The 12,620-nt window shown below is 40.6% G+C and overlaps 1 protein-coding gene across 9 annotated transcripts in view; it reads right to left on the bottom strand.

Annotated features, from left to right (window-relative positions):
- Positions 1 to 341: 341 nt before the first annotated feature.
- The window catches only part of frmd4a (FERM domain containing 4A), an 89,442-nt gene continuing 77,163 nt past the window's right edge, over positions 342 to 12,620 (bottom strand). For 7 of the 9 annotated variants that reach the window (XM_060878237.1, XM_060878236.1, XM_060878235.1 and 4 more), the window contains 8 exons: positions 12,429 to 12,551; positions 11,749 to 11,980; positions 10,799 to 10,855; positions 9,561 to 9,798; positions 8,973 to 9,128; positions 8,078 to 8,889; positions 7,074 to 7,170; positions 342 to 4,843 (listed from right to left, as the gene is read on the bottom strand). In XM_060878237.1, the coding sequence (XP_060734220.1) occupies positions 4,741 to 4,843; positions 7,074 to 7,170; positions 8,078 to 8,889; positions 8,973 to 9,128; positions 9,561 to 9,798; positions 10,799 to 10,855; positions 11,749 to 11,980; positions 12,429 to 12,551 (1,818 nt within the window). In that variant the 3' untranslated portion in view covers positions 342 to 4,740. Of the gene's footprint in view, positions 4,844 to 5,483; positions 5,552 to 7,073; positions 7,171 to 8,077; positions 8,890 to 8,972; positions 9,129 to 9,560; positions 9,799 to 10,798; positions 10,856 to 11,748; positions 11,981 to 12,428; positions 12,552 to 12,620 lie in introns of all 9 variants that reach the window. The other 2 variants (XM_060878239.1, XM_060878238.1) reach the window with 1 other exon arrangement.

Raw genomic sequence — 12,620 nt, 5'->3', positions numbered from 1 at the left:
GATCCGCCTGTCGATCTCCCGCTCCATCCTTCCCTCACTCATGAACAAGACACCAATTCATTATATATTCAAATTTACAATATCCCAAATTAATATTCATGAAGAAAGTCATTTCAATACGACCGTGGGGAACATGCAGAAGAGGGTGAAGAGCACGAGCAGTCACTGACATCCCCCTTTTTGCTGTTCTCTGATGAATAATAATGACTGGTACACATTAAGCATTCATAACATTCTGCACTTCACCTACTTGCACCATAATAATGATTTATTTTTTGTTATTGAATAGATTATTATTCTTTATGGACAATTGGAACCCAAAAAAACAAGACGCACTTAAGTTTAGAGAACATTCAGCAATAATTTATTTTCATAATTTCAAGAACCACCACATTTCTCATCTGGAAAATTCAGATTCGGTTGCCAACAACACAGTTTTTGAAAAATGTAAAGTTACTATACAAATTCTTAATAGAAAAAGAATAAATTAACTGTGGAATTCATTGTTATTCTTCCCAACAACTCCACATCTGTTTTTCTACAACATTGTTATAACGTGTGCGGTTATTTTTGATTTTTGAACTCCATAAAGTGATGAAAACATGCTCTATTGTCAGGAATGAGGGTGTGAGCGACACGGTTTAGTGACTAACATCCTTCATTTTGCACGACTTGTATTAAAACTATTGACAACGGTTAGGAAAAGTCTACAGCTAGGAAACAACGCAGTAACTGGTCATCCTGTAGCACCTGAAAGGGTTACTTTGTCCTGACATAGTGAAAAAGTAAAATAGAAATAAAACAAATACTGTTTGAATAAAAAAAAAAAATGAAAACATTTGAACATTTCGTTTTTTTTTTCTTCTTCTTCTTGTTCTTCTTGTAAAATAACCCAGACAGGTTTCCATAGGCTTTTCCATATATGTTGATAAATGTGTTAGTTTTGTCTTTTATTATAAAAGGTTTAGGCTTGTTATTAAATACAGGTAGGAAGGAGGGCATGAGGAGAAAAGATACGGTTTTCTCATTTCTCACTGAAGAGATAAACACGACACCTGAATCACAGCACTGTGGGAATGAGACGACATCTTCATCTGAAAGAGTTACGGATGTAGGTTCACTTTAAGACCAAAGAACTGAATTTGCCTCCGAAGCGTCGTTTGAGTTTGAACTCAGGCCTACAGTGAGACACGTTAACAAAATGAATCAGAAAACACAACAAAATAAACGAAACAAACAATGCAACAGCAAATCAGAAAACACCTTGGTCTCAAAACAGGAAGTGAGGTCTTTAGCAAAGGACAGACAAACTTGCTGCTGATTGGCTACTGCATACATCAATTCTGGTAAAGGTGGAAAGCAGACAGTTAGAGATGTTTACATGTTTACAATCAGAGGAAATAGACAATTAATCTACTCCTACTTTTATTACTTATTGCTTTTTTTTAGCAATATAATATTCATATAAATATTTTAGAAACTTCAGTTTTGCACAACATGAATAAAATTAGCCGAGTGCAGAAAACCCTACAGAAGGATGCCAGATTTTTGCTAGAGCAACTAAAGAACAGACTGCAATCTGGTTTCCCTGTGAGGGTCGCAGGCCGTGTCCAATCATAAAAGAGCATGTGATACTCAATACCAACCTCCCCTTTGTGTTTAACACTGATATGATTTTATTCTTGCTCTTAGTTCTGTTTTCTGTCTCTTGATTATGCTGCATTTTCTGATTTGTTTTACATTTCCAGCATTTAGCAGACACTCTTATCCAGAGCCACGTACATTTTATCTCATTTTTATACAACTGAGCATTAAGGGCTTTGCTCAGGGACCCAGCAGTGGCAGCGGGACTCGAACTCACAACCTTCTGATTGGTAGCCCAACACCTTAACCACGAGGCGACCGTATTTTTTTTAAAAAATTTATTACTTCCTGATTTGTTGTTGCAATATTAGTTTTGTTGCATCTTCTAATATGTTGTTACTTTTTTTTAAAAAAACTTCTGTTATTGTTTTCTGATTTGCTGTTGCTTTTTTTTTTTTATTTGTTAACATGTTTTGCACTTATGAGCCACCATCCAGGTCTGTAAGACAGGCAGCATCACACTGCTTTTGGGTAAGAGGTTAAATTCGAATCCCCAAAAGAAACACACAAACAGCAATTGATTTCACATTGCAGGATGTTCTGTTTGGACTCTATTATAAAGGTTCTGATGGCACATAATGCACATAATCTGTAGTAATGGAAATATGTATACCTAAATAAAAAATGTGCTTTTAAATAGTTCCGTATGTCCTTTGCTTCTGTGTGTCCATTTCCGGGTGTGTGATGTTGAACCGTGCAATGTGGAGTAGACGTGGTTGTTAGTGTATGGCTTGCCGTGTTTCCCCGTCACATGAGACAGCTTGAGAAGAAGAGCACCATCGTTTCGTGTTAAAATCCCGCTGCATAAAACAATACAAACACCCTGTGTTTTTCCCTCTCCACCTGAGAGCCTAAGATGTGGAGTGTGGAGGTTTTTCTGCTTTCAGAACCGAGGTCGAGATGTGTGTATTCTGCTCGTATACTGGAATGCTTAGGCTGTCTCTTGAAATGGCACAGAGGTAAAGATCAATTAGAGAGAAGTTTGTTGGTCAGCGGCTGATCTGTATGACATGTGCCCCGTTACATTGTGCTCTTATAGTTTCATCCAGTCCCTAACCGAGTACAAACAGTTGAGTGCTAGCTGTATGTGGTACAGAAAAACATTTTTAAAAAAAATAGGGTCTCTACGTTGAAGATGCCAGGGTACGAGGATTACTTGCAGGCTCAGAGCAGGGGGCTTATGGGATTTGTTATTCATAGGTGTACAGTACAGTAGAGGCTCAGAGCACCATCGTGGCTAGCAGGCTGGTGGAGCTGCCCGAGAGTGTGAGTGGCACATACAGTACTTCAGCGTTCCTCAAAAGGTTGCACTAACACACAGCTCATCCGGCTAGCATTCAGGGACGAGTTTCCCATAAAACATCAGATCAAATATGGCACCACATGGCATTTGCAAAACTTTACAGCTATTGTATAACTCATAGAGACGTTTAAATGAAATAGAAATAAATGAAAAAATAAAAAAAGACAACGATGGAGACCACAAGCTTCAAAATCATCACCTTTTGAAAAAATATCTGATGTGACCTGACGAGTCCCTACAAGTCTACACACAGCCCTGCAATGACAACGATCACAAACTGTTTCTGCTTCATTAAACTGCTGAATTGTTGGAACGTCCGGACAAACACGGGTCCCATTTCCTGTTAGGCCCGAATCGATAAATAAAACCAGCCAGAAGTAAGAGAAAATCATTTTAAAGCACTGATATCGTCTATACTCATTAACGTAAAACTAATCCCATATTTGTTGCTATATTGGTATACACAGATGCTACTGGTGTAACACAATGACGCTATTTTTATCTGAAGTTGTTTAGTGCTTCTTTAGATTTGAAGTCAATGTCGTTGTGGCCTGTTCTGGATATTCTGGCTTTAAAACTTTAAAAAGCTTTGTAACACTGCTTAATGAATTTATGTGACTAAGCCTTAACCTAACAAACGGAATTTATACACATTCAGGAATTAATACACATTCACTACCTGAATACTAATGAGGAGGAGTTTTGAGTTTATTACTGATTGTTTGAGGCTGGAGGTCCACATAGTTTATTTTATCATCTAGGTATAGATATTGAATTGTAAGAAGAACTTTAATAGATCCAGAAAAGTATTCTGACTTAAAACCTCATCGACTAGCTATAACCAGAATAAGGACGTACCGATGTCTGAATTGTCGTCCGTTTTTTGTCATCTGTATATGTGTTATTTATTGTATCCATATATTTTAGAGTGGCGTAAAGATTTTCAGATTTCAGTTGTCATTGCAGCGCTTTGCGGTTAGACTTTTACTGTGTTCCCAAAATCACCCACTTTTGGAACATGCTGGATAATTCAAAAATTCCTAACGTGACCATTTTTTAATTAGAAACGCCAATGATGCTGCTTTTCTTGGATGACTCACATCCACGAGGGTGTTTCTGCCATCTTGCGGTCTTGTGGTCTCGTTCATTTGCGCACATATTTTTACAGAACGTTATAAAGCGGGAAACAGGTTTTATGGTTGACTCGGTAGACTGGGGTGTGTGATTCATCGCGTTCACTCCAACAGAACAGTGCACATAAAGGTTACAAACAAAATGACCAACAGTAACTTTCTGCAGGAGTGTGTGTGCTCCTTATCTTCTACACAGAATTACACACAGACGTGTGTGTGTCTGAGTATGCATACATGCGGCAATTCACTAGACTGAGCACACACTCACACACATACACACCCAAAAGAGAAGAGAGGCCACACCCCTGGTGTATCACTCCAGCGATGGGACTGGATGAAGGGTTTTGTGCATACGGAGCAACTGGCTGGCAGCTAACTGGGTCACAGTTCAGAGTTCATACAATATGCAGTGTGAGAATCAACAGGGTCAACTTAGGTTTGGTTTAGTTCAGTTCTGTAAGACCTCGGTGATCCCCAAGTCCAGAGCCACTGTACTGCTGGATATGCACAGGGACACAGAGAGAGAAGGTGAAGGGGTGTTGGCTTCAGCCATAGGTATGTTTATAATACGTGTTGATATCCAGCCTGTGGACAGATCCGCTCAGGGAACACTGTTCCAGGAGGAAGGGGATGAAGCAGGAGAGAGATGGAGGGATGGATTTAGACGAGAGTTCCCGGTTTGGCTTTCTCGTGTCCATACCACTGCACGTCGGCGAGCTCGGAGCACAGGGGACTGCTCAGGAAACAGCTGTCGCTGAATGATCTGTGAACAAGCACAAACACGTCATATTTCTTCATCATGACAAAACTGTTATCTCAAGACAAAATAAAAGTCACATATAGCAAATAATTCCATGCATCAAGTACCAGCAAGTTTCAAGTATATTCAGATTGTCTAGATAAAAATGCAAGACAAAAAAGTGCAGCTAAAACATTCAAAACAAATTTTCATTCAAACTCTTAACTAACAAGCTGGAAGTATAAAAGTGCATCTTTCTGTTAGTCCCTACAAGCCGCATTTCACCACCAAACCTCTTCCCAGTACGTTAAATCATATCTTATATGGACCATGTTACACCAGCGTGGCATCCTTAGGGAAAAGTAAAAAAAAAAGAAGCTGCGACCACCATCTTTTGATGAAACAACTAGGAACGAGGAATAAAACAGCGCTTGGTGGTCAGGTTTAATTAGCCGAGTTCCACGTTACTCCAGCTCACGGAAGACGCATTCCAATACATGAGTGAATTCATGCGGTTAACGTCTCATCTGCAGTCAATCAATAAACAAGAAGCATGAAACGTGAAAAAAAAAAGGAGGCGGAGTCTCATGCAATAGAGGCAAAAAAGACAAAGAGAGAGAGAGAGAGAGAGAGAGAGAGAGAGAGGGGAGGAAAGAAAGAGTACCTCTCTACTGCTCAGTGCTTTGGTGAGAGGGAGAGCGGTCCTCAGTAGGAGAGCTTTCAGCTGTGTCACTGCCCCGAAGAAAACACCAAAACACACACACAGGAACACACACCCAGGCCAAACCGAGCAGAAGTGGGTTAGAGAGAATACAAGGAGGGAGAGAGGGAGAGAGAGAGAGAGAGGGAGAGAGAGAGAGAGAGAGATGTTAGCAGCTGTAACAGTGAACAGTGACTGAAGTTAGCGAGTGACAGAAGAGCAGTGTTTAAGCTTAGCAGGGTTAAGACATGGATGTGCTGTTACACACTTTTTTTTATGGCACAGTCCATGCTGTAGAGTCTAAACACCTGAATCCGCTTTTTGAGAAATAGATTTTACAAATAAAGGACAAGAAACCCATACAACTGAGATTTTATTTTAAATACATGAAGCTTTATATTTTGGAGGTGAGACTGAGCTAGGAGTTCGGAAAGACTCCGTTATTAACCGTAAAACAACTGTTATTACACTTACATCCTTTGTTATTACACCTAAAACAACAGTTCTTACACCCAAACCAACTGTTATTACACATAAAGCCTGCTATTATACCTAAAACAACTGTTATTACACCTAAAATCTATGTTATAACATATTAAAGCCTCTGTTATTAAATGTAAACCAACTGTTATTACACCTATATCTTTTGTTATTACACCTAAACCAACTGTTATTACACCTAAACCAACTGTTATTACACCTAAATTCTTTGTTATTACATCTAAACCAACTGTTATTACACATAAAGCCTGTTATTACACCTAAACGAACTGTTATTACACATAAAGCCTGTTATTACATCTAAACCAACTGTTACTACACATAAAGCCTGTTATTACACCTAAACCAACTGTTATTACACATAAAGCCTGTTATTACATCTAAACCAACTGTTACTACACATAAAGCCTGTTATTACATCTAAACCAACTGTTACTACACATAAAGCCTGTTATTACATCTAAACCAACTGTTACTACACATAAAGCCTGTTATTACATCTAAACCAACTGTTATTACACATAAAGCCTGTTATTACATCTAAACCAACTGTTACTACACATAAAGCTTGTTATTACATCTAAACCAACTGTTATTACACATAAAGCTTGTTATTACATCTAAACCAACTGTTATTACACATAAAGCCTGTTCTTACACCTAAACCAACTGTTATAAAAAGCCTCTATTATTACAACTAAAGCCTCTGTTATTACATGTTATTACACCTAAAAGCGTATGTTATTATTCCTAAAGCCTCTGTTATTACACCCAAAGCCTCTTTTATTCCACCTAAAGCCTCTGTTATAACATGCACACTTGGTATTTATGTGACACTGATTGTCAAGTCCGAATCACTGAATAATCTGGCAGAAATGCATCACCGAGCTCACGGTGGTTTTAAGTCTGCACGAGTTAAGTCCGATAAATACAGCATTAAGGTAACCTTCCTTAACCTTTGTTATAACTGATACGATGACAGCTCACCACTGTGGCGTATGAAGTATAGATTTTAGAACTAGATCCTAAAGATTATTATCAAAAACATCTTACCCGCTCTGCCAGTTGAGGATGTGCTGGGGGCTGTAGGGTGGCGTTGCTGCTGACTCACTACATGGAGTTCCACTTCTCTGGCTGTGTGGAGAGGCAGCTACACACACACAGATACACACAGAGTTATTACATACACCACCCCCAGAAGCACACAATACTATACTCTCATGTTCTTGTGATTTATAACAGATATAACAGAAAATGAAGCAAGCCTGTCACTGACACTCCTCTATGACAGATCTCAGAATTAAATCCCAAAGTGTTAGAGTCAGCCAGAGGGCAATAATTTATCCCCCTTTAACACACACACAGAGTGCAGACCACCCTGACAGTACCTCACTCCTTCCTCCCTCACACAGAGGAATGCATTTAGCTAAACTTACACTAATAAACACTATTGTCAACCTCAACATACTGCTAAGAAGGTATTAACCAAGATGCTCTTAACCTGAAGAGGACAACATGAAGAGCACGAGTGAAACAGGAAATGTGTAAGGTGATCAAGACATTATATGTCATGTTATGGCCAACATAAAGATTACTGAATCATGGTCCAATTTTGATATTTATGTTACTTAAATGAAAATTGGACCCAAAAACTATTCCTTCAATCCTATATTAAACTAATAATCATGTATCACAGGCCTATTACGTACCTTGCCTAAAAGACCCTTGTTTCTATAAATGCAGTTTATTTATGACTAAATAGTTTTTTAAAACAAATCGAAAAGAACCAGGATACGTTTCCTCTCTGTGATTTTTCATCTAATTAATTCTAGCTATGTAATACTGCTAGAAAAGTTAAAAAAACAAACAAACAAAAATGAATGATTCATTTAGAAAAGAATCTAAACCGATAAAGTTTATGGTTAAGTTAATGGTGATTGCTAATTGTGTATAAATAGTGCTCTCATGATAAACATGAACAATATGCAATAATCCTAAAGCATCATGCAAAATGAAGACAAAACATACTACTCTATATAGAGGGCAGGATGTCTTACCCGGTGAGCCCTTAACGAGTGTGCCAACTCTCCCTGTGTTCGAACTGGTGTGTGTGAGACGTGCGTGCTCTTTGAGCGATCCGGATGAACGATGGTACCAGCACCGTAGCTCCTCAGACACAGCTGCTCTGTTCCCTCCTCCCTCCCTACCTACAGATGGAGTCCTCACTATCTGAGACCTGGAAGGTGTGAGCCTGGCACTGCCACTGGCACTGCTTCCCTCACCGTCCTCCCCTGCTGACCCCCAGCCCTCCTTGTAAAGTCCACCAGCCGTGTACGAGTTGGACGTCTTAAACTGTGCTTTGACGCTGTAGTGGCCTTCCTGGTCACTCTCCAGGCTGCGGACCACCACAGCTCCCGGGCTGCTGCCTGTGGGGTAAAGTGGATACTCCTTAATGCGATACTGTGATGATGGCTGGCTCTGGCTGTTTAGATAGACACCCTGGTGGGCTGTTCCCGGTGTCCCACCATTACGTGCAGCCAGATTGGGCATGCTGCCTGAGCTGGAGGTACCCAGGTGGCCGGCTGATTTGTGGCGCTGACGCTGACGTTGGCGTGCTCTAGAAGGTGAGTCCTCAGCTAGGGTGCGGTAGTTGGGGTTGGCACCTGCCGGTGGGCAGCAGTGCTCGGAACTCGAGTGGCTGGTGCACGATGAGCAGTCATCTGGCACTACCGAGCCGCTGCTTCCTGCCCGCTGTGGCCCTGACAGGAAGAGGTCTGGACTAAGCTCTGCCTCGGGTCCTGTCTCTAGGTTCAGCAGCTTCCCCTGAGACTCCAGGCTGGAGCTCCGCCCACGGAAAGGCTGAGACAGGCTGAGAGAAAGAAGTTCAAATATTAGAAGATCACCAAACAACAGTGTCATTTAGCAAATATGTGTGTGGTTGTGTGTATATACCTGGCAGAATGGACGTAGCTCCTGGTCCTCAGGTCAGGAGTAGAGGGCATGCTGGACTGGCTGTTCCAATGAGGCAGTGTGCGCACTGGACTGTTCTGTAAAGAGTTACTCCCTCCAGTCTCACAGCTGCCTGTGCTGGGGAACCGCCTGTGACTGCTACACCCATACAGAGTGTAAGAGTACAAGAAGAAAAAAAAAAACATGAATACTTAACAACATTTAAATCTACAACACAAAAACATTTTTAAATAATCTCATGATTCTTTTATATAGATTCTGAAAATGAAAGAATTTAATGCCAATGTTTCCATAGCAACAGGGACACTAAAGGCTTTACTTAATAAATCAATGAATATTGACATTTCCCATCACTTTGCCCAATCTATATGAGCTGTGCAACATTATGTGGTATTTATTTCAATAAATATGAAAAAATCTCAATGAAGTCATGTTGTTCAATTATGGATAATTAAAGAAAATTGATTTGTACTGATGACATAAAGCATATATAGCAATATGCAATACTGTTGTGCTATCATGTCAGTGGTAACCATGATTACGGTTACTAGATGTCTGATTGGTGCACACCTGGAATGGGAGGAGCGTTTCTTCACCCTCTCATAGGGCTCGTCAAGTGAGCTCTCGCTCCACATGCGAGGTTTGATGGGAGATTTGTCATAGTCACTGCGCTGATAGTGCAGGTGCCTGAGACCCTCCAGAGACTGAGGAGGAGGAGGCCTGCTGTGCAACGGAGGCCGGGGAGGAAGGCCTTTGTGCGGGGAGGAAACCGGAGAAAATGTGGGCGTCCCTGCAACCTGGGGGTCATCTGGAAAAAAAATTCAGAAAATAGAAATATTAAAGCAGTAATTAAGATATAGAGGCATGCTTTACTTCAGCAGTGCCTTGAGTAAGTATTCACTTCAGTTCACCCCTGAACTTTTACACATGGAACTGCAACAGGTTTAATTTAAAAGTCTGGGTAAGGAGGAGATTAAGTAGAGACACTCCTAAGGGTAACTCTTAACGTGATGCAACCACCATCATGCTTCTCTGAGTTACGTGATATCAAGATGTGCGTTTTTTTTGTGCTGAAATGTACTAAAAAAGTTCAGTGTTCAGTTTTCGTCAGTTGGAGTGAACTCTTTCCCTCTTTTGCTGAGTTTCCAAAATTTCTGAGCAACTTCTCTCATCTGTGGTGTGGAGTTTCAGATTATTCTTTCTCTATTAATGTCCTTCTAACCTGGTAACTTGTTGCCTCAGGATTTCTCATTAGGGAAAATGTAAATTAGGTTATTATAATTTTTGAGACAATATCCATTGTTAAAAGCAATATACAAATAAAACAGGAATGAATTTTAGTAGACCCCTAAAGCGGTTATGTAAATAAAATACATGGTATACTATATCTAATGCTCACTCTGTCTCAGGCTGTGTGTTATTAAAGGCTCATTAATATTGAATTGTAGAGCAATACTACATCCTTTACGTTATTAATATCTGAATGTCATTTTAACTGGTTTTGACAGCCCTGTTAGAGGCTGATGGTTTTGTAATAGACTGTATGACAGAGGTGTAGATAATTTTGTGTTTGTAAAGTATAATTTAATATGTACAGTATTGTTACTATGGAAACGTCCCATCAGAAGACAGACACCTGGAAAAAAGCAGCATCCTGAAGTCAAGACTGCACTGTTGGAATGGCAACATAGAGTTTATTAGCCTGCTTACACTTCCATGGGATATGTGTGTATGTGTGCGTGTCTGTGAGAGAGAGAGAGACGGACAGGGAGAGAGAGAGAAAGAGAGAGAGAGCGAGAGAAACTCACCATCATCTAGCACCAGAGCATCAGACAGAGAGCTGTCCTCTGAGCCGATATTCGCCTCTGCAGAAAAGAGACAGAAAAACACACACTTGGCATCACTAAAGACATTCCCATACACACACACACACACACACACACACACACACTTCAGTCAGGCTGCTAATGATTAGGCTCACACATCTTTATCCAACTAGGCTGGAGGAGAGTGCTCTTATTTATGTGTGTGTATGGATTAAATTAATTTCACACTCCGCCCTGACCCTAGCGGAGGGCATACACACGCTGTTTTATAGTGACTGCACTTCCTCTTGCTCTCAGCAGGGCAGATATTTCACAGGGGGACACCCATTTAATGAAGCTTCATAATTACAGAAAAGAGCTCAGAGAGCAACAACACCTCCGCTCCAGCATATCCATCTTACACACACACATGTGTGCGCACACACAGCCTAGTTGCCACTAACAATGTAATTACCCCAGGTGTTCTTCTGTTCACTTCTCTTCTCTTCGTTTTCAGAAAACGATATATGTCACCCAGACCAGCTGTTTAGATTCTTAAAATTCTTATAAGTAAATTAGCCCTAGTTTATAAAGAAACATGTGTGAAGGCAGTCGGATTATGTGAGCGTTCCCACTAGAGGGCAGAAAATGTACAACTGACTGAATATCCCTTACTACTGAAAAATGTAGCTATGAACGATGCACTCTGAGGAATTCAGATGTTTATGAATGAGATGTAGAGAATGTGATCAGAGATTAATCTTTCACAGTACATACAAGGTCTAAGCTACTTAAACGTAATGATAATTGTGTTTTCATTTTATATGTTACATAGTATGAAATTTCAAGTTGAAAAGTCATTTTGGCAATATTTTAAGTTACTTTTTTAAGGGAGGTGTCCAAATTCATGTGTTTGTGTGTGTGTGTGTGTGTGTGCGTGCGTGTGTCCACACCCTCAATGATGAGTGAGGCTCGTTGCGTGGGTTTCTTGCCCGAGCGGATGCGGTACTCGTTGATGCCGTTCTCGATATCCTGTAGCTTCTTTAGTGCGTTCAGGTACGATGTCTTTCTCTGCTTCTTCAGCTTTTTACTGCTCACATGAGGATCACAGGCTAAACGCCGCGCTGCCTCCGTGATCTGAGACTGGATAGCAAACTCCCGTTCCAAGCGCTCCAACTCTTCCTCCTTAAACACACACACACACACACACACACACACACACACACACACACACACACACACAAGCAGGTAAGAACACACATTAGCACATTCAAAACCACATAAAAGGCAGCCATGCAGGCCAAAAAACACACAATCCTTTATATCACCCTCTAAATCTCATCCAAAATACACACTCTGTGTGACAACACAGCTAGGGTAACTGAGTGTTTCACAACTATCTCTCTCTCTCTCTTTCTCTCTCTCTCTCTTTCTCTCGACCATCTACTATTGTTTCAAAGTGAAGCAAGCTGCTCTTATTAGACCCTGAGGTTTTATCTTACAGTCTATAAAATTATAGCTACATTTTATTTCTCTCTCTCTCTCTCTCTCTCTCTCTCTCTCTCACTCTTTCTCTCTCTCTCTCTCTCTCTCACACACACACACAGAGATCAGAGGTCATGGTTTATCTCACCTCTCCTTTCGGCAGGATCTTCTGTTCATCCAGTTTGAAGGCCGTGCCGATTTTGCGCCGTACAGTAGGCGGCTCCTCTCCTGGGTCTAGAGGATATTCTTTAGGAAGCTTCCCGGTCAGCTCCTGAAACATGAAATACAGACACTCATTTCTGTGCATATGTGATACAAATGTGCTGCTATCCTCAGTCCC

The sequence above is a fragment of the Tachysurus vachellii genome, chromosome 9, assembly GCF_030014155.1.
Source record: "Tachysurus vachellii isolate PV-2020 chromosome 9, HZAU_Pvac_v1, whole genome shotgun sequence".
Lineage (NCBI taxonomy): Eukaryota > Metazoa > Chordata > Actinopteri > Siluriformes > Bagridae > Tachysurus > Tachysurus vachellii.
Note: the sequence above shows the minus strand (reverse complement) of the source record. Positions and strands in the feature narration are given on the sequence as shown.